Source organism: Nuphar pumila, chromosome 9, assembly GCF_984573655.1.
Source record: "Nuphar pumila chromosome 9, dmNupPumi1.hap1.1, whole genome shotgun sequence".
In the NCBI taxonomy this organism is placed as follows: Eukaryota; Viridiplantae; Streptophyta; class Magnoliopsida; order Nymphaeales; family Nymphaeaceae; genus Nuphar; species Nuphar pumila.
The window spans coordinates 119,844,514-119,866,504 of NC_143257.1; the positions used below are offsets into that span (position 1 = coordinate 119,844,514).

General features: G+C 35.8%; 1 protein-coding gene across 1 annotated transcript; it reads left to right on the forward strand.

Moving 5' to 3' along the window:
- Window positions 1-8,197: 8,197 nt before the first annotated feature.
- Window positions 8,198-21,726, forward strand: LOC149829091 (serine/threonine-protein phosphatase PP2A-4 catalytic subunit-like). The gene is made up of 11 exons (XM_090017895.1): window positions 8,198-8,388; window positions 12,089-12,145; window positions 12,570-12,653; window positions 15,895-15,966; window positions 17,333-17,404; window positions 17,654-17,694; window positions 18,859-18,925; window positions 20,596-20,787; window positions 20,874-20,963; window positions 21,049-21,156; window positions 21,263-21,726. The coding sequence occupies exons 1-11, from the start codon at window positions 8,323-8,325 to the stop codon at window positions 21,326-21,328; spliced, it is 915 nt and encodes a 304-aa protein (XP_089874021.1). The 5' UTR covers window positions 8,198-8,322; the 3' UTR covers window positions 21,329-21,726.
- The last annotated feature ends 265 nt before the right edge of the window (window positions 21,727-21,991 follow it).

Sequence of the window (21,991 nt, forward strand, 5' to 3'; positions counted from 1 at the left end):
ACAGAAAAATAACTGGGTAACATGCATATTTTACAGTTTTACATTTTTATTTTCTAAGGAATTGGTTTTGAGATAAAACAATTTTTAGAAAGGTTTTCTTTCAAAAAATCCTTTCTATCACATGCATAGACAACTCAAACCCAAACCCATATGTGGGAGGCACGGTTTAGGGTTTGTACCTATAAAAATATGAAGAAATTCATACCACGAATTCTATTTTACGTGTAGACTATAGAACTCTCTACCTTAATCGGGTTCTCAAACGTAGATTGACCTTTATCTCCAGCCTTCAAATCTTAAAGGAACTTCAATGGCTACTCAAAAAGCTCAATGAAGGAAGAAAAAAAGAAGAGAAATAAGACGAAGATAGAGAACTTTAATGAGAATAGGAGAGAGATAACTAACATTGTTAATCCTCTTTATGAGGGCCTCTATTTATAGATGGTCTTAAACAAGAATCTCATCTCCAATATAAGAGGTTAATATATTTTATTAATAAAATAACTAAATAAATTATAGGTTCTAACTTATTAAATTTTGAAATTAACTAAGTTAGAAAAGAAAAGTAGGGACTTATTACCTTGGCTGAGCTCTAGTGACATGGTAACCTTCTATAAGGCCTACAGACCTAAAGACTTATCAGAATTTGACATCTAAATAGTCGATTCGATAACCCTCAAAATGTAAATTATCGTGGTGATCTTAGATTTAATCTTATACACATGGATCGGTGAGAAAATTTTGTCAACATTGAAGAATATTAATTTTCAATCTACAATTAGGCATTAACTTTAGTCGATGTTAAAATGCTCAAATCAACACCAATTTGGGTGTGTAAGTAGTTGATTTCGATGAACTCGAAGTGAAAAACGTCGTGGTCGACTTTGATTTAATAGATAATCTACTTATGAGCCAAAATTTCTGTCAAAATTAAAATGACATTTTTTTGGTCGTTCAACCCCATGGGTCCAATCCAATGATATATGATTCAAAATATCCTGAGTTATATCCAATCTAATCTATCCCTAAATTGATCTAAATATTATGGATTATATCCAACTTAATTAGGTTTAATCCAAATATCATTAGTTAAATCTATTGCCTGATTTAAGGTACAAATACATATATATTTTTTATTTATGATTAAATTCTAATTTTATGCCTAATTAAACTGAAATTTAATTATTTACAAATTCAAATATGAAATTAGATGAAATAACATTAAAAGACTCTGAATTAGCCTTAAATATAAATATATTTCATTTATAAATTTTGAATTTTTACGTATTTAAATTATTTATTTTAAATCTTTCTTAAGCGATTAATTCAATTTTTTTCAAAAATAATTTTTGAAAATTGAAACTCAATAGAGTCGATGAAACCCTTGGGTGTGTAGGGGTGTTTCTTATACTTAGAAAATTTTGACTAAGTCCTACATACTTTATACTCAACGCAAATTATCTATACTATTTAATTTATTTTCTAAAAATGATATTTTCTCATAAACAAACTTTGAAAGCGATCTCTACTAGAGTCAGCAGGACCCAATGTTGTTTTGAGTATTTTATTTTATTTTTTATTTTTTTATAGATTACATTTCAAACATATGATACTAAATTCAAAATTATTAACTTTACATTACATACATATCGAGTTATCCTAAATTCATCTAAAATCATATTCAACTTTATTTTGGTGAAACTTATAACTTATTTTATTAAATTTTGATCTTTTTCATAAATTTGATTTTGAATGCGAATTTCATAAAAATCAACTCGAATCAACTTTAAGTTTTCATACAATATTTCTTATAATTCTTCTTAGGCTAATTTATATTTTTATATTTTTTCTCATAAAAAATATTATTTATTTATTAGAAATACCCTAAAGAATCACATGTATTGCTTCTGAATTAAATTTAAAATCGAAGATTCAATTTCAACAAAAATATAATTTATTATATTTTTTAAATTTGAATTAACATTCAATTAAGTCTTAATTTATATTTGAATCAAACTCAAATCTAATTATAATATTTGAGACATATTTATTAAATCCGAATTCAAATCCAAACCCGATTAAAAATCGAAACCCTAATTCAGAATAAATTATCTAATAAAAAATTATTTTTAATCCTAATAAATGTTTGAATTATAAATTAATTCTTATCTTAATCTAAAATAATATGTTTAGCCTTAATTCAATATTATTTCTCATAAAATATAGAAAATTTATGGGTTTTACATCCGACCAATCCCAACTTCGATCCTTCTGAAGCAAATCTGTGAGAAGAGCAGAGGCTAAAAAATACCCCTCAATGAAATAGTGGTAGTAATTCGCAAGTCTCAAGAATGATCGCAATTTTGACACAGAGGAGGGAGGTTTCCACTCAATAATGACTTGAACCTTCTGTTGGTCCATTTGCAATATGCCACATCTAATAACATGGCCTAAGAACTCAACTTTTGCTTGCCTGAATAGGCACTTTTCTCATTTCACATATAAGTTATTGTCCTTCAACAACTGAAACACAATACACAAGTGGCACACATGATCTTCCAAGTTCTTGTTGTTGACAACGATGTCGTTCAAGTAGACAACTACAAACTGGTTCAAATATGAGTAGAAGATTTTGTTCATGAGAGTTAGAAAAGTTGCAAGGCCGTTTGTCAGACTGAACGACATAACCAAGAAGTAATGTGTGCCATATCTTGTCACACACGTAGTCTTGGGTTCATCTTCTTCTATGATTCTGACTTGTCAATATCCTGAGCACAAGTCTATTTTAAAAAACACTCAAGCATTGGTCAACTGATCGAACATATCGATGATCAATGGCAAATGATACTTATTTTTTACCATCACCTTGTTCAGCTCCTGATAGTCCACACACATGTTTCTTTTGAAAAAGCACGAGTGCGCCAAAGGGTTTCTTTGAGGGATGAATGATGATGGAGGCCAGCATATCATCTAACTGTCTCCACAACTCTTTTAACTTTGGTGGAGTCATACAATATGCGGCCATAGCATAGGGCTTCGCACCCAACAGAAGTTCAATCTCATGATCTACCTCCCTTCGAGGAGGCAATCTCTTCGAGAGCTCGAGAGACATTACCTCCTTAAACTCCTCCAACATGGGGTCCAATTCAGATGGGGTATTTGCTTCCTTCACAGGTTTTGCTTCTCGGAGGGCCACCAGAAAGGTGTCATCTCCATGGTTGATGCCCCTTTTCAGCTGAATCATGGAGATTGTCTACATCTGCAAAGTGCCAAAAAGACGAGCATGGACCATATACGAGCATCACTCATCCATAATAGACATCACATTCAAGTGGAGCATGACAGAGGCTTTGTTTGCCCAAAGTAACTCCATGCCGAGAATTACTTTGAAATCATCGAGTGGGGCTACTAAAAAACTGATTGTGCCCAACCAATCCCCCATCTTGAGAGTTATATTCTTTGCCTTGTCGAGGATTGACTTCGCTTCTGAGTCTACCACTTTCATGTTGCTCACCTTCTTCGTAGACATTAAGGCCACTCACTTTGTCTCTTATTGGGAGATGAGGTTGTGGGTGACACCTGAATCGACCATGACCTGAGTGGCCACTCCATTCATGATAACATCCACATACATGAATGCCTTGCTGGATAAAGGTACACTAACACTCACTTCCTTAAGCACCGATACTCTTTGTAGCATGCCCATCCTTGGTTGATCCTCTGGTGGATCTTCTGTTTAAGTTGTATTCACAATCCTATCACCATTACTCTGATTTCCAAAGTAGTTTCTATTTTCGCCATACTGACCTCGATAATTGTTTTGATTTTGGTTCTGATTGTCTTGATGGTTATGCCCTTGGGCATGCTATTTGTTATCTCGCTTGTTATTCTGCTTTTTGTCCCCATAAGTTATCTTTTTTAGTTGTCTTCTCTTGAACTTAGGTTTTCACTGAAATTCTGATAGTACTTCTACTGCTGCTAAGGCGCTAGCAAGATCTTGAGGTTTCTGCTTCCAAAACTTTTGTTCTGCTCAAGGTTGTAGTCTGATCATGAAATGAAGGAGGTGGTCTGTCTTCCCTATATCTGTAATCTCAAGCATGAGAGCTGAATAGGTCTTGACATAGTTAAGAATCGACTCAGTCTGCTTCAAGCCTGTTGATCATGCATAATATTCACATTTTATTAATCATTATTTATGCATGATCCATGTTAAACTCGCTTTAAAAACTCATTTTTATTGTTAGCTTCGAGAAACCGCATTGATTTGAATTTTATCAGAAAAATGGGTTTTTCAAAGTTTTCCCTGCATTTTTAGTGTTTTTATTAGATTTAGAATTTCTTAATTATAATTTAGTTAGCTTAGGTTTGTATTAGTTAATTTTTAATTAGTTGAGTAAGTTTTTATTTTTAGAAAAACATGGTTTCATAAGAGACCTTGTTTTGGAAATTATCAAAAATATTCATACTTTTTTGAAAACTTTGTTTTAACCTAATTAAGCTTAAAAATAGTAGTTTAGAGGGTTAGGAAAAACGTTTTTCCAGCAACCTCTTGCCTCCCTTGCTTCTTGCCTCCATTGTCCATTCTCATTTTTTCCTCCTCTCCATAGCCGATTTATAGTTCTCCTTCGTCTTCCTCTTCTTATGCTTATTTCATCTATCTTCTAAACCCTGTCTTCATTGACTCTTCTAATCTACGTCATCGGGGCAGTGTGTATGCAGTTTGGATCAACCACTTTCTCCTCTCAATCAGTCCGTCGGAGGTGATCCGCATGGTGAGCTTCTTTTCCCCGTCACCGTAGTTATTTTTAGATTTATGCATCATATTTTATTTCCAATATTGTAGGTAGGGCAGTTTTTTTTTTCTGAATAGATCATATTGTTTTTCATCTCCTCCGTATAAGCATATCACCAGAAAATAAATAGTCACTTTTTACCCATGTCATTTTAGATTCGTATTTTTACATGTAGGTTAGAAGAAATAAAAGTTGTGTTAGTCATTAGTTGTTTAACATGCGTCAGTTATTTATTTCATTCATTATATTAGTTCATCATTGTAATCATTAGTCATTGATAGCATTAGGTTTATTAGGAACGCTGTTTTTAGTTTTGTTGTGTGCATAGAATAGGTTGAATTAAGTTTTTGTTTACCATCATCAATCACGCACCATAGTTAAATTGCTTAGTCTTTTAATATTTAGCTTTTGTTATTTAGTTTCAGCAGTTCTGTTATTTATAAAAAAAAAAATAGTAAAGGTTAGCATGTTTTGCTATTACTTAGTTTAGCGTTTTCTAATGAGGTTCAACGTTGTTACCATTTAGCTTTAGCATTTTCTTTTAAGTAGGTTCAGTATATTTTTTTTCTAACCATTAGCTTCAGCATTTTTTTTTGCCATTTAGTTGTATCGTTTTCTTTAATTAAGTTTAGCATTTCTTGCATTTCTTTGTGGTCTCATGTTATTTTATTTTATTTGTTGCTTGATTAAATTTTTTATTAGTATATAAAATATAGTATAGTAGATAAGTTAGTAACTCACGTTTGTTGTAGGTTAGATTGATTAATGTCCATATAGGTTAGGTATTAGTATATTGTATAGATTAAGATGCAGTTAGTCAAGTTAGTCAATTTACAGGTTATATGTTAAGAGTAACTACTTGAATTTTTTGATTAGTCGACTATTGCTTTTATTAGTTAATTGTTTTAGTTAACGTTTATTTGTTCAACCATTAAATGTATTAGCCGAGTAGTGCTTAATTATCTATTGAATCAACGTTATTTGCTTTAGTGATCTATTCAGCATATTCTTTTTATATACAGTGTGAACGATGTTGGATGTTCAAGATATACTATTTAGTTGTTAATTGCATTAGCCATTGTGTTTTAGTTATTCAGCAGTAGTTCTTGTTAATGTTTGTTAATAATTAATTAGTGTTATTTCCTTTTGTCATTTAGCTAGTTAGGTTAGATAGTTTTAATTCTTGATGTACGATTTTCTTGTTCTTAGTTACATAGTTGAAATCTCATAAATTGTTTTCATTAGTTAGCCCTTGATTGTTTAGTTGTTAGGTAGTTTCACTATTTCATCTTTTAGTAGTGTGTTTAGTTAGTTAGATCTTGTTTTGCTGAATTTTTAATCAATTAAGTTAGAATTAGTTTAGTTTTCTTCGTTTTGCTGCGTTTTGTGTTTTTGTGTTTTGCAGTGAAGCGTTGGAACGTGCGGTAGAACCCTTTTCGTGCCCTCAAAGTACCCTTTAAGCCCCCCTCAAACCCTCAAAAGTACTCTCAGGAAGCCCTCAAAAGGAGCCATAAAGTGATATGCAAATAAGAAAAGCAGAAGAATGGAACAAGGACTCAAGCACTGAAGACTCTTGCTTTTATTTTTAGATTAGATTTTTATTTTTTTTATTAAATTCAATTCAGTTGAGGTTGTAATAAGGCACTTTATTTATTTGTTTAAGCCTTTTGCGTAGAGCAACACTCTCTTGTTTATTTATTTAGTTAATTAATTCTTTTATTTTTGGCAATAAAGCGTAGTATAGATTGTGTGTTGAATACAAAGTATTTCCCGTTCCCTGAGATCGACCCGGACTCCACCACTAGTGTGAGCCAATTTTTATATTTTTGGTGTTTGGCTTTCACTTGATTTCTTGATTTTGATTAAAAATATTATTTTAAAAAGGGTTTTCCAAAACTCACACCACCTGTCATCTTCTTGTACGACAAGTAATTAACGTCCATCAGAAGAAAGTGACTTCACAACTCTCTTTTGAAGTCATCTCATGTATCGATGGCGTAGAGACCCTTTTTCATCTCACTGCCTCTTCTTTGCCACCAAACAATGAAGTCATCAGCCAACCACATTGTAGCGGCTCAAACCTTGATCGCTTCATCCTCGACATAGTTTGCTTTGAGGAATTCTTCTATCTGCCACATGAAATTCTCTACTTCTTTGGCGTCGTAAGCACTAGTGAACTTCTTGGGCTTGAGAACCTTCAATCAGGTAGTCGACGTCTTGACTGCACCATAACCGCCGATCATTGGTCGACGTTCTAGAGCTAGGATTATGTATTCCAAAGCCTGGTTATTCTGTTCTGTCCTTAAGCCTTAATCCTTCGCGGTGTCCAACTCAGTAACGATCGAGTCTACTCTATCTTCAAGCAACAAAATACTTTCTCGGAGGTCTTCATTTGCAGTATTGAGCTTATTATCGAGCTTTCGATAGCTGACAAAGGCTTCAAACACTATAGCCTTCATCTCCTGCATATCTCGTAAGAGTATTTTCAGCATGGTGGATTCTGCTGGAGGAGTTTCTCAAGCTTCTTCGACGGTAGACATCTTTGTCTCCTTTTCTTTCTTACTCTTTGGCTTCAGTGGTATCACCATACCTGAATCTCCAAAAGCCATGATTAACGAGCATGGCTGAGTGAGACTCGACAAACTTCACCTTGCCTAAAGTGAAGTCAGCTCCCGTACCACTTGTCACAAATTAAATTTCAAAGGCTCGTGCGATGTCAGGCGAACCTTAACCCAACAAGTCTTTTAGCGAGTTTCAAAAGCGAATGCAGTAGATCTTTCGAAAGCAACAAGTGCACATATAATATTGCATGCAAACACATAATTACAAGACGATAATAATCACATAGGCAAATAAAGTTGAGAGAGAAGGAAAGAATAGAGGAGAAGAGAGAAACATTCAACAATAATCAATTGTACCACGCACCTCAATCTTGTTAAGAAAAATGCAAAATTACAAGTAAACAAGTTGTACAAACATTACAAGGCAGAAAGGCCATTGTAAGCCGCACAAGGCTTTCGGTAAGCTATTACATGACAAAAACTGAACAAAAAGTTTGTGCCTCACATGGCATTACTTAACAGTATAAAACTCTTCGAGTACTTATTGTCTTTTCGTTTGACTTTTTTAAAAAAAAAAAAAAAAAAGACGTACACCCTAAATATTGAACTCTCGACATCCTTCAACTTGAAAGCCTTAAGCGGACCCACCTACCGAAGTAGGTCGAGGCCTGTGCGTGCGTGTTCGAAATGTCGATTAGAAAACCAAGCGGCTGAACGTGAAAACCAAAAATTTGAGTGGCTTTATTGAAAATATCTGACAAGTCAGTCCCTTTCTATCAATTGTTCAAAGAATCATCACTAACAAGATTTAGAAAAGACAGAAGAGAGAGAGGTACCGATCGGGAAAAGATACTCATCTCTTTCTCTCTCTGCGCGCGCGCACGCAGTGCGTCTTCCCCCCACATCTTCCGTTGAGACGCAGACAGAGAGGGAGAGACATAAAGGAAGGAAGGAAGAAAGAAGAAAGGATGAGCGTCGATCTCGATTCCCAGATTGCGCAGCTTATGCAGTGCAAGCCCCTCTCCGAGCAAGAGGTTTGGCCTCCCTCCCTCTTTCTTTCTGTTAGGGTTTCTCCTTTTCTCTGATTTTCTTCTTTGAATCTGCCTCTCGCTCGTTCAGCCGTCGTCGTTCGGATTCTCTAGTGTCTTTGGGAACCATAAATGCGCGAGGAATGCGAGGGGAGATCTCTTGCCTGTGCAATCGGCTGGGTCTCTCGTCGATCCGGTGGTGGGCGATCTCGCTTTCGACTCTGTTTCGGGGGAGGCATTCCCGATCTGGTTTCCGCACTTTCCCGTCGACGGAAATATTTGTTTTTTCTTCATCGTTTGAATTTCGAATCTCTCTCTATCTCTCTGTGATTCTGGGACAAAAGTTTCTTGGTTAGGAACTTTGTGTTTTTGAGGTTAATGATTGACGCATGGTTACGGCATTTTTTGGTTTAGATTGATTTGACGTTGCGAACTTTGTGTTCTTGAGGTTAATGATTGGTGCAGGGTTAAGGCATTTTTGGTTTAGATTGCTTCGACGTTGGGAACTTTGTGTTTTTGAGGTTAATGATTGAGGCAGGGTTTCGACATTTTGGTTTAGATTGCTTTGACATTGCGAAATCTTCATTGTTTTTATTCCATTCTTGATGACGACAACGATGATTATGACTACAATCATCTATTTTTTCTAGAAAGGGGACAAAGAAAAGCCTTATGATGTTGAATATCTGGGCGATTTTGTCATTTTGTGGCTTTTACCTTCTTACTGCAGGACTGAGAGAAATTTTCGTTAAAAATTTATGATCTTGTTCACATTCGTTAATATGTGTGTTTTTATACCCCAACCTATCAAGTTAGTAATTCGTGTCTCGATCATCTTCACGGAAAGCGTATGCCATCTCTCCCTGGAGATTTTGGTTTATCTTTTTGTCCTTATATTTTGCAACCTAACGAATTCTTTTGCCTAACTAAAATCCTTGCTGCCTTGTGGCTGAGAAAATGGCCAGGGTATGTTGGCCATTCACCAATGTCGGAATTGTAGAGGGTGGCTATCGAACCTTTAATTGATTGCAATCCGCTCGCAGAGTGGAAATGATTCTTCAACTTTGAAAATGGTTGTAATAATTTTAAAAATTCTGAAATAATTGTACGATGCATAAAATCCTAATTCGATAGCTGGGAACTGTTTCAAGGGATTTCTGTTCTTACTGGAGTTTGGTAAGTCACCTGCCTGTGACATCCCTGTTTCGCTCCTGATTGTTTTATCATTAGTGACCAATCATGCACATCTTTTTTATGGATGGTCGGGTCTGCCATCCACCAGGGTTATAATGTCTAATTTAAGTGAAAACCAGCATGCTCTGTGTGCATGCATGGTGCTTGCATCCGCTATCCCAGCCAACACCTGTTTACACATATATACATGTAGAACCATCTGTGATGAGTTATGCCCACACATACACATATGGACTCTTATGTTCTCATATATATATATATATATATATATATATATATATATATATATATATATATATATATATATATATATATATATATATATATATATATATATAATCACCATGCCCCAATATCTGTTTCATGACCTTCAACTTCCACCATCTAAAGCCCTTCCCTTTTATATCTTCCTCTTTGATGATTTCTTTAACCTGCTCATGTTTTCGTGTGCCACTATGCCAAACTTCCTTCTAACAAAAACATAGACTAAATGGTGGCCATAAAATGTTCATTGGACATGGCCCATATTTTTTCTTGATTATCTAACATTGGTAACTAGATAGTAGAATTGCTACATTTTTCTTGCTTAATCTAGGATTTACAGGAATAAGTGCCTGTAGCAAAATCAATGTTTTGGTTGACCAGAATTTCTCCACATTCACTTGTTCAGACATTGCGTTTGCTGTTAACAAAGTCTGTCAGTATATGCACCAGCCTTTTGATGAGCATTGGTCTGCAGCAGAGTTACCGGAAGCTTCTTAGATAGGTGGGAAGCTCGCTTCCCAGAAACTCACTTTGGAAGCGCGATACTCCTGGCTTCTGAAACTTGATGAGAACCTCGATTCCCCAACGCTTCTCCTATGCTTTCCACATGCTTCACTTATTCTTATTATATGTTCTGTTACTCAACTTTTCATGCTTTTTATGTGTTTTCTCTGACTCTTCTCACTCACTTCCATGTACTTTCACTAAATTGGTACTTGGTAGTCATCATTTTTAGATTTTGTTAAAAAATTAATTCTTACACTAAAAAATCATGAAATTTAATATTGGTCACTTTTATTTTAGTTTTTATTTGTGTTTTATTTTGATTCTCATTCAATTCTTATATATTTTTTTTATTTCTCGCTTCCCGCTTCCTATATATTTTAAAATGCATCACTTCTCGCTTCTTTTGCTTCCCATATCGTTTCCCGCTTCCGCTTTCTAGTCTGGCAACCTTGGTCTGCAGTTTAACGTATACTTCGCTACTTGAAAGACACTGTTGAATATGGCCTTCTCCTTCACCCAATTTCGTCTCTTGTTCTAAGTGCCTTCTCTGATGCCGACTGGGCAGGCTGCCCGGATGATCGCAAGTCTACCGGTGGCTTTGTTGTCTTCTTAGGCAACAATATTATCTCATGGTCTTCTCGCAAACAACGCATTGTTGCCAGGTCCAACACTGAAGCTGAGTATAAGTCGCTTGCTTGTGCTGCCTCCGAGCTGCTCTAGCTAAAGTCCTTACTTACGGAACTCGGAGTGTCTCTGTCCAAACCTCCAGTTTTGTGGTGTGATAATCTTGGTGCATTGTTTTTAGCTACAAACCCCGTATTTCATGCTCGCAAGAAGCACGTTTTGATTGATTTTCACTTTGTTCGGGATCACGTACGATCTGACAATCTTCAAGTTCAGTTTATTTCTTCCAGGGATCAGCTTGCCGATGGCCTCACCAAGCCGCTGCCCACCTCAAAATTTCATGAATTTCGTGACAAGCTCAACGTGTGTGTCTCCCCTCGCTGAGCTTGCGGGTGTGTGTTAAGGATAATAGCAAAGATACCGGTCAAACCGAGGGTAGCGATAATAACCAAGATACCGGTCAAACCGAGGGATTATGATCTCTCGGCTCCGTGGACTCTCTCAAGACTATGGACTCTTCGTATACAGGATCTACGAACTCTCTTGGCTGTGTGGACTCCTCAAGATAAGCCAAATGATATGAGTTATCGTTGAATTAGATAACTCAATGTATTGTAACCATTGTATTCCTGTCTATTGTAAAAACCATATTCAGCCAAACTATAAATATTCATATTGACGACTCAGCTGAAAAGCGAGATTGTATTATTCAAGTATTATCGTTATTCTATTGTGTTCATAGTTCTTTCATTTATATCTTCTTTTAGTTCTCTTTCAAGGTTATTTGATATTTTTTCACCTTGTATTATTTCATTTGCTGTAATTCTTTTTCTCCGTACTCATACTTTTTCTTGTTCTTCAGCATGAATTTGTTTCTTTATCTTTTCCTGGGAATACAGGGCACTAATTTGAATTACGCCCACTTTAAGCATGGCTTACAATGGTAGTGCCATGTCGCAGACATTTCTTTGATTTTAGCCTGTTTATTTGTTTTTCCTTTTCCTGCTCTAATATTTGTTGGTATTTGTTCTCAGCAGATGCATAATCTTGATGTTATTGACACATGTAATCGATATGAATTGTTCATTAATTATTTGCATATTATTTTTAAATGCAGGTAAGAACATTGTGTGAGAAAGCTAAGGAGATCTTGATGGAAGAAAGCAACGTCCAGGTGTGAATTTGCTTGTGAATTTGCTCGTGTTCATTGTAAAACATTTCTTCATTCAATATGTCTTTGTTGCCAAATCTTTCCAAAGTCTTACTACTTATATCATGATGTAGCTGAACTTTCATATAATGATTGGTAAATAATTATCTTAGATCAGATCTTCATGTGCTTTTCTTGATTTTACATCCAGCCGGACGTTTTTAGTATTGATTTAGTTTCAAAATGATGTGATTTAAAAATCGGTATGCTCTACATTAACATATATTTGAATGCATCATTTTCTTATATTACTAGCAAGCACTTTTTTGTTGTCTGCCAAAAATTGCTGTTTTTATTTATGAGAATGCTACTCTGATTACCCAGACTTATAAGGCATAACTTCCAATAATTCTTTAAATGGTGGTCCTTCTTTTTCTCCTGTATGCAGCCTGTGAAAAGCCCTGTGACAATTTGTGGTGATATCCATGGGCAATTTCATGATCTTGCAGAGCTCTTTCGTATTGGAGGAAAGGTACTTCATATCGTCTCAGCATTCTTCTTCTTGAACTTTGGATATGGGTAAAAAATTCAAATGAATAATTAGTGACTGAAATCATGATCAAGTGATAATGTTGGTTTGTAGTTACAAGTTTGTGGCTTCAATTGGAAGTTGTGAAATTGAGTTTTGGAGCATTATTTATCCAGTGCTATCATTATTTTCAGTCTCCTGAACTTGTCCCCTGGAAAAAAACCATTCAAAAAAGTCTCTTGAACTTGTCCCCACACCCTTTCTGTTCCATGTGTCTTCAAACTTCGAAGTCATGTGGTCTCTTTCACATGTAGTGCCAATGTAAACTTCAAATAGAATAAAATTGCACTAGATTCATCTAGTTGGTCTGACATGATCATCATCACATAGCAGATAGAATTTAAAACTGTCTCAAGCACTGACCTGAGCTGGGTTCATGGGCCTTGATCTGGAAACAGAACCCCATAACCATCGAGTTCCAGATTTTACTGTGTGTATTTACCTGAGGGCACCAACATGATCAGGAATACACCTTTGTCAGATCCAGATAAAGATCTGTAAGAATACATCCAACTATGGTTCAGATTGCTCAGGCTGATACTTTCACCATTATATGTAGTTTTCACCAGTTTTTAAAAGAGCGACAAAAAGATCACTCAACAACTATGTCACATAGGTGCGGGTGCGGCGATGCGGCACTTTAAAAAAACTTGGGTGTGGGGGTTCAGGGGTATATATAATAAATTTTTTATTAAAATAAAGTTCATAAAAAAAGCTGGCCGAACTCATAACCCAACCCAAGTTTGGGTTTAGTTCTGCTGAACCCATGCATGGGTTCTCCAGAGCCTCTTTTGGATCAGGCCTGGGTTCTGTTCTGCTCAACCCAGCAACCCTGGGTTCGGTTATGCTGAACCCAGGTCTGGGTTCACCAGAGCTGAACCCAGCAGGCCTAGGTTTGGCCCTTTACCCAATGAGGGGAGGAGGAGGAAGGAGGAGGAGAAGGAAGAAGAAGAAAGAGAGGAGGCGGTGGCAAAGGGAGGAGGAGAGAGAGAGAGAGAGAGAGAGAGAGAGAGAGAGAGAGAGAGAGAGAGAGAGAGAGAGGCCTTCATCGTCGGAAGAAGAGGACGTCGCCGAGGTTGTCACCGCCATTGGAGGAGGAGAGGAGAGTTGGGGTCAGGGAGGGGGAGGCGTTAGAGTCGGGGTGGGGGGGGATGAGTCATGCCATAACCCTTCCCCCCCCCCCCCCCCCATTTTGGACAAAAATAACCTTGGACCACACCCACACCTTTATCATGTCAGCCTATTAGGCGAGTCCATGTGATATAACTCAATAATTATACAATCAGGAGTGTGAGGCAAGGCAAGGCAAGGTGCGAGACCTAACCAAGGTGAGTGAGCTTCCCACTCACACCTAGTTGTCACCTCAAATCATTTGAATATATTTATGACACAATACTAGGTAGATGAAACATGGATCACAATACATCTACATTATGAATCTGCAGAACTTGTAGTCTTGTAGATATGCTATATCGTTTTCACAAGGCATGCAGAATTGTGTATGTTCTTAAAAAGATAACTGACAAATTTGCAACATTATTTCAAGTTTGTAATGGTATTCTGGGAATCATAATGTAGCGCTGCAAAAGCATCAAATATATAATCATTATGGTGTATCAAAACATTCAACCAAAAAATAGATTCATCTATCAATCCAATAGTCCATGTGAAGATATGGCTGCCACGTCCTTGTAAAAATTAGTAAGTCTTCATAAAATCCTGATTGCATCTTAACTCTTCCTCTTGTCCCTCTCCATTATTCCATTCTCTTCCTCAAGCAAGCTATCAACAAATGATCCTTCTCTATGAACAAGTATCTTCATTTTCTCCCTATGAGCATCTCTTTGTTTTTTTCTACAAGACATGCATCAGTGCCCTTTCCCTGTTACTTATATTTAAGCAGACCGACATCTTCAAATGCCATAACAAACTCTCATTCCTAACCATGTACAGTGAAGGACATTATCGCTTGCTTATGTAACCAACAACTTATCACCACCCATACCATTTAACACATTTAATCCTACCATCTGTATTATCCAAATGGTACTCTGTCAGTGTACATAAACCTGAGATCTTTTGCTTTTTGCTTGGGTATCTGTTCTTTCTATTGCTCTACGAGTGAAAAGAACAAATATCTCTTCCCAAGCAAATAGTCAAGAAAGAAAGATAATATAAGAGTGGACAGACACCCTCTAATCTATGAATATGATGGCTTAATAACGTTACACTCTCTCCTTCCCCTTGTGCACCAACCAACATGCCTCCTTCTCCCCCCACCCCACCCAGCAAAGTTTGAAATTTGCAAAATGTCCATTAAAAAAAAGTTTCCAAGATATTTCTTTTTAATTGAATACATCTTGAATTTATTAATAAATTATTAGTGCTAGTTAATAAAATAATGAATTACTAGAAGAAACACTTTGATATAACAGCAATTATTTTTAGAGCGTAGGTTGAAAAGCAAAATAATCTGTTTGTTCGTTTTTGAACAAAGACTATGTGAGGAAATTTGTTATATAATATATTGTTGAAAATAATCTCCTTATCAGCTGCTTATCTCTATGAGATTATCAGTGTCAACTACTTGAGCTAAAATATGGGCAACAAACAAGTGGTTAGTCATTTGCATCACTGGTTACTTCCTGTTGTATGGCTAAACCTTTTTCCCTTCGAGTCAATAAAAGTTGATTCCTTTTTGCATGAATTGTAGTACCACTAACAAGATTCTGTTTTGAGTAAATCATATCTCACTTAATGGCTAAGGCTACACTGCATGAATTTTGTTTTAGTTTGATTACGTGGTTTACTTAAGCCACTGGTTGAACGTCGGAGCTTCTTGGGCACCACCTATGGTTTTGGTTGTTGCTCTGAGGATATATTTAAGGTGATTCTGAGCAGTCTGCTGCCTTTACATGACCCTGGTATATGACTTGTTAGTTCACTTTTTTGGAATTTTGTATTATAGGTTTGCTGTTTCATAATGTTTCTTAAATTTTTGACGATCCCTGTGATTAAGCGTGTTGTGTTTTTTTTGTTTCTTTAATTCCTACTATTTTATAGCATCAAAATATTTCATGGTCATTAGAGTATGCTGTGATGTTCTGCACTTTTTAAAAAACTCAGTCTGAGCATGTTGCTCATAGAGAACTGTCTGATTTCCTTTTGTTATTTTCTTCTGTAGTGTCCAGATACCAATTACTTGTTCATGGGTGACTACGTGGATCGTGGATACTACTCTGTTGAAACTGTAACAGTAAGTAAACTTCAATGGATCTGTTGCTTGTTATAATGTATAAGTTCATGTGTGGTGTCTTGGATTGAAGATACCTTCTTTCTATTATTTTATTTACTGGGTGCATATAAATGTCAACATGCTTAACATGCATAGGCAAGCGATTGTGCTTCTATGTGGCTGCCTGGATTTCAATGGATACTTGTGTGCAGACATTAATCATGCGGTTACATGAGAAGAACTTGTTGTGTACTTTTTATCCTCTACCTAGACATTATATCATTGCTTTATTGAGAGTGTTTATGCTTTATCTCTTGTTCTAAATAAATAAGATTCCTGTGAACTTGAATCTGTCAGTTTAATTTCTGAAAATTTGTTTATTCAATGTTGCCAGACTTTTCTGAAGCTGAACTGATTTGTTTTTTCCAAACAAGCAGAGAATCGACTGATTCAGAATTGAATTGAGTTGATCTGAGTCAGGCTTTTTAAATTTTTTGTTTTTAAAAAAAAATTCAAAAATTCATCTAAAATAAAAAAATACAGAAATAAAATAAATGCCGACTTATAGGGTCCAATCAAATTCTAAAGAATGCATTTAATCCATAAACCGTATAATCGCTAAAAAAATATTATAATTATCATAAAAGTAAAAAACTTGACAAATAAAAAAAAACCAATTCAGGTGATTCCCAAGAAAATCACAGAACTGATTTGATTCGATTATGCTAACATTGACTTCATTACTGCACCAAAATTGCTCTATAGGTATGGTAGCAAAACAAAACAAGCATAATAATATTAGAAACACATAAATTACATGCAACTGAATTTGTGCTATTTTCTGCATCCTTTCAAATTTGCAGCGATACATATAAACTTGAATAATGTTTATCAAGGATCCAGTTGAATCATGACACTGTAAAATTCTTGTGGGCCTCTTTTCAGACCTTTTATCCTTGTTTTCATTTGAAAACAAGTCAAATGGAAATATTGTTAAAGTGGATTACAGGAGAGAGTAGGGCAGTGTGAGAAGTCACTGCCATGTCAATTCTGATTTATAATCCTGATTTATCTCTGTGAGTATTTGCTCAACTCATTGACTGTCTACACTATTCTTTGCATTTAAGCTAAAAATTTAATTTTTGTAGTTTTGTTGCATTATGTTGCAGAGCTGGTTGTGATCTTTAATGTGGAAAATGTTGTTGTAGTGCCTTGCTCTGTAGACTGAAACTTGCTTGCATATCTCAGTGTATTGGCCTAGTTCTTGTATAATCTTGATTTACACGCATTGTTTCTGATCTGTGATGAGAAATTATATGTAATAAATTCTATCTTTGGAATATCTTGGACATGCTATATAATAGTTTATCTTCTAACTTTTGTGCAGCTCTTGGTTGCCCTTAAGGTTCGTTATCCTCAACGAATTACCATCCTTAGAGGAAATCATGAGAGCCGCCAGGTATGCAATTAAAAAGATATTCCATGTTGTATAGAGTTTAATGGCTTTTAGAGGAAGATAGGATCTGGAGGAATAGTCCAACCTGGTTTTAGTCAGTGAAATAAAGAGTTTTGGTTTTATTTTCTCAACACTGGGTACTAGCGTGTACTTGACATTTAGGTAAAGCCTTTGCATGTTTAGGATATAGGTGTCTAATCTGTGTAATTCTCTCAGGATTCCTTACAGGGTTTGTTTTTATTGTTTTCACAGATAACTCAAGTTTATGGGTTTTATGATGAATGCTTGCGGAAGTGAGTTCTTTCTTCTGGCTGTTTCATTTCTTTCAAACCTTTTGCTTTTAAATCATGATAGTGTGTCATTTATTACTGTTGTGCCCTTGCATTGCTCTCATAATTTCTATTTTACTTTGAGATATATTGTTTCGATCCAGTATCATGTCAATCTTTGTCTATATTGTGGGCTCTCTTTGATGGATTTGTATCCTGTCACACCTGTTTTTTGAATCGAGCATACACTGTCGTCTACAATAGGTGTTTTCTTTCATGCATTACCATAACAGTCAAGTTTTCATGTCTATTTTGGTTCACGGCTTTATTGTCTATTAGAATCATCTAAAGAATTGAATCATTTTTCCACAGGAAACATGTAGCAGAAAGGTGCATCTGTATTTTGTGAGCAAGGTTGTCATGTTGGATTATTTCAGTGTATTTTGTTTGTGAACCCATTTCTTTTCAGATTAGGTGTGTGTTTTTCAGTTTCAGGGACTCAATCCATATGCATGTGCTGCAGAAAATTATGATGCTGAAGATGTAGAGAATGCCAATACAAATATTAGGATATGAATGGGTTTGGGATGAGTAAAATTGTGAGTGCCACTGTAAGATGAAGAGAGCTGAATTGTAAATGGATTCTGTGTTGTGAAGACGAGAAAAAAATAGAGCTCAACATCTCGGTATAGGCTGGAAGCCAAATATATATTTACTTATTTAAGTTACAAAAGGAAAAATATGGGGATATGTTCCTGGAGATGCATGATGGCTAAAAGATTGCGCTTTACCACATACTTTATCCTTATCATTTTTCCTTGAGATATACCTGCTTCACAATCATGACAATTGTTTTTCAGGTATCTTTGCCTATATGATGCATCCGTTCATTATGCATGAGCTAGTATACCTATGTATACAGTATAATGCATCTTTGCCTATGCACTTGAGCCTTTATATATACATTTCCTTTTCTACCAAAGGATTGGCATGTTCGCAAGGCTTCAAGAAAGGCATTGCTTCTTGTTTGCCTGTGCAAGATCTTGTGTTAATAGTTGACAGATACTAACAAGATGCTAAGATGACCTAAAATTTTATTGTTACCCAACTGCACTTCCATCTATTTGGACTTGGTTCACGATAAATATGCTGAAAACTTATTTCCTTTCTGGTTGTTAATGTTGGCAGGTATGGAAATGCAAGTGTTTGGAAGACCTTCACGGACCTATTTGACTATTTTCCACTGACAGCTTTGGTGAGTATGGAAGTTATTTTATTATTTTCCCATCCTTCATGTTTGTTACTTCATTGGCTTGTTTAGATACGTGTCTGTTTATGGTCTATTTGATACTGCTGAGCTTGTGCTGACAATAAATTTTCTAAATTAAATGAATTTGTGAAAGTTCATCATTTTGGAGTAGGACTATCTAGGACCAGAGATGTGGGGTCATATACATTTAACACATGTTTTGGGGATAGTTGTATGCATAATTGACTATATGTGACAGCATATGCATGCATTGCATCACATATAAGCCTGCTTATGTCAATACTGTGCAGGTTCAAGCTGAATACATTGGCATAAGCTTGTTTCTCATTCAAGTTCTTGATTGCCTATAGTTTCTAGCCATTGTTTTTGTGAACAAAATCTTCTTGTTTAAGATACGTGAAATATTTGTCATTCCCATGGGATTGAAAGGTCTTTCCTCATCCATTGAGATTGTACTATGCATCGGGCTATATGATTATTTGGATTTTTTGTTTAATAGTTGTGCATAATGCGTTATTAAGGATGCTATCCCTGTTGCCTTGCACCTCAATTATATAGGCTTTTCAATTAAGGCATTGGTCCTCCAAGGTGCACCTGAGTCCCTTGACATAAAAATACAAGAGTTGATGTTAGATAATATCCGTATCGCATGTTAGCAATGAATTGTCTTCAACTCACAGTCTAGTTAATTGGAATTTGGAATTTGTTTGATTTAAGCTTAAAGGTCCAGAAGTCCATTTTTAAAATAATAACAAACAGTGAGATTCTGAACAACAGTCCACAAAATCTGTACAAAAGTGGAATTTATACTTAAGTTGTGAGTTGTGTCTTAATTGCTAACCCTGTTACCAGCATTTTTCATAAATTGTTGAGAAGTCATTTCTCTTTTATCATCTTGGCTTTTCTTTCAGAGAAATAAAAGCAATGAAAGGAAAACCAAATCTGTAGGAGGTAATGAAGGTGAATCTCTATTTATAAAAATAGTAAAATATATGGATAGATGTTTAACAAGGTGTTGCCTACTCAAATGATTTATGATAATGAAGAAAAAATAGCATATAATGGCTGTTACAATAAAATATATCCCCTATATCACATATGCATGGGTATGGGTGCATGTGCAGGTACAACGTAGGAATTTCTTAGTGAGTACAGGTGTGTGTGAGTGTGTGATGATGAGTATGATACATAAATGAAAAAATGATATAATTTATGAGTGAAAATACTATGCTATATAATTTTATATTTTAGAAAATAAAATGTATGTAAAAAATTGAGAAAAACTGACTTAAAAATAAAAAGCGAATAATAACAAACCTGAGTATCTGATCTAGATTGATTCTGATCCAACTTGTCTTCATACTGGGTACTTCGGCTTTCCATCTGTACCTATGCGACATAGCATATCCCAATCCAAACCCAAGGTTTTTCTTGTCTGGTGGTTGTGTTCCTTTTGCAAATGCAATCAATTAATGACTTGCAATCAAGCTTTGCATTCATGTTCTAGTCATTTACGTTTTCAGCTTCTGTTTCATGTGATTTCGTGAGAATAGCCCAATGAGATTTGGTGCCACTTGAAACTGTTCTGATTATTTTGCTGTATGCATGTGTTCTGAACAAAACTATTGTCTAAATTGTACCTGTTGTCTCTGTAGGTAGAATCTGAAATATTTTGTCTGCATGGTGGCCTGTCACCATCAATTGAAACTCTGGATAACATACGAAATTTTGACCGTGTCCAAGAAGTCCCTCATGAAGGACCCATGTGTGATCTCTTATGGTCTGACCCTGATGATCGATGCGGGTGGGGTATATCACCACGTGGTGCTGGATATACTTTTGGTCAGGTGTTGTCGATATGCAATCTCTTGTCCATGAGCCATCTTTTACTTCAATCTATTTTGTTTTCTTACCTGATAGGATGTTGGCACAGGATATATCTGAGCAGTTTAACCACACCAACAATTTGAAGCTCATAGCTAGAGCTCACCAACTTGTCATGGAGGGTTTCAGTTGGGGCCATGTAACTCTCTCTCTCTCTGTGCGCTATTTTGCATATTTGGATTTGATTGTTTGGGTGGTTAATTAACCTTACTTTTCTCTTGCAGGAGCAAAAGGTGGTGACAATTTTTAGTGCACCTAATTATTGCTACCGATGTGGGAATATGGCATCGATTTTGGAAGTTGATGATTGCAAAGGTCACACATTCATTCAGGTATGTGACCTCTTTGTGCCCATGGCATGTCTGCATGCTTTGTGTTCGTGTGTGCATGTGTGAGTCTTCGCACTTTGCCATTTTTAGATTGTATTTGTTGCTACAGTTTGAACCAGCTCCACGGCGAGGAGAGCCAGATGTGACTCGGAGAACACCTGATTACTTTTTATAGAAGCTGTCCTGCTTGTTGATCTTTTGTGGCAGTGGAGTTGTACCCTTGCTGCTTGAGGAAGGGACAGAGTAAATATCATGGACCTTGTATTGGATTATGATTCATTTTGTCAAAGCTTATTGCATGGTGGGATCACAGAAAAGGTATGTAAAATTGAGTTTGTGATGAAGGCCCTTTGGTGTTTGGGCTTTGGAACTGTGCAGACTCTCTTGAGGCAGGATGAGTCGTAAAGTGAATGGAGGTTCGCTTAGCATGTCGTTTCTAAAAAGAAATGTTTCTTCGAGGTTTGTAGAGGATGCAATTATCTTTTTGTATTATTTTTCTTTGCCAGAGACTTTTTATTTACCGAATACTCTTTCCTATTCAAGTATATCATTAATTTAGTGCTCATTCTCTATGTTGTGTGATTGTTTTGCTTTTTAGCCTCTTCCCTGGTCTTATGCGAGATCATAATCTTATCTGATTCGTGTGGTCATTGTAACTACACCACTGTTGGTGAAGGGATAAATTTTGTCAAAAAATCTGTCGATGCAAGTATGAATGGTGCCCCCAAAGAAATAGTGGTGCAACACTCTCAATGCACTGTTGCTGTCATCTCATGGAGTACCACCTCTCTGTCGTTTACTTTGCAGCTCATGATCAGCAGAAAGGGACAGTTTGTTT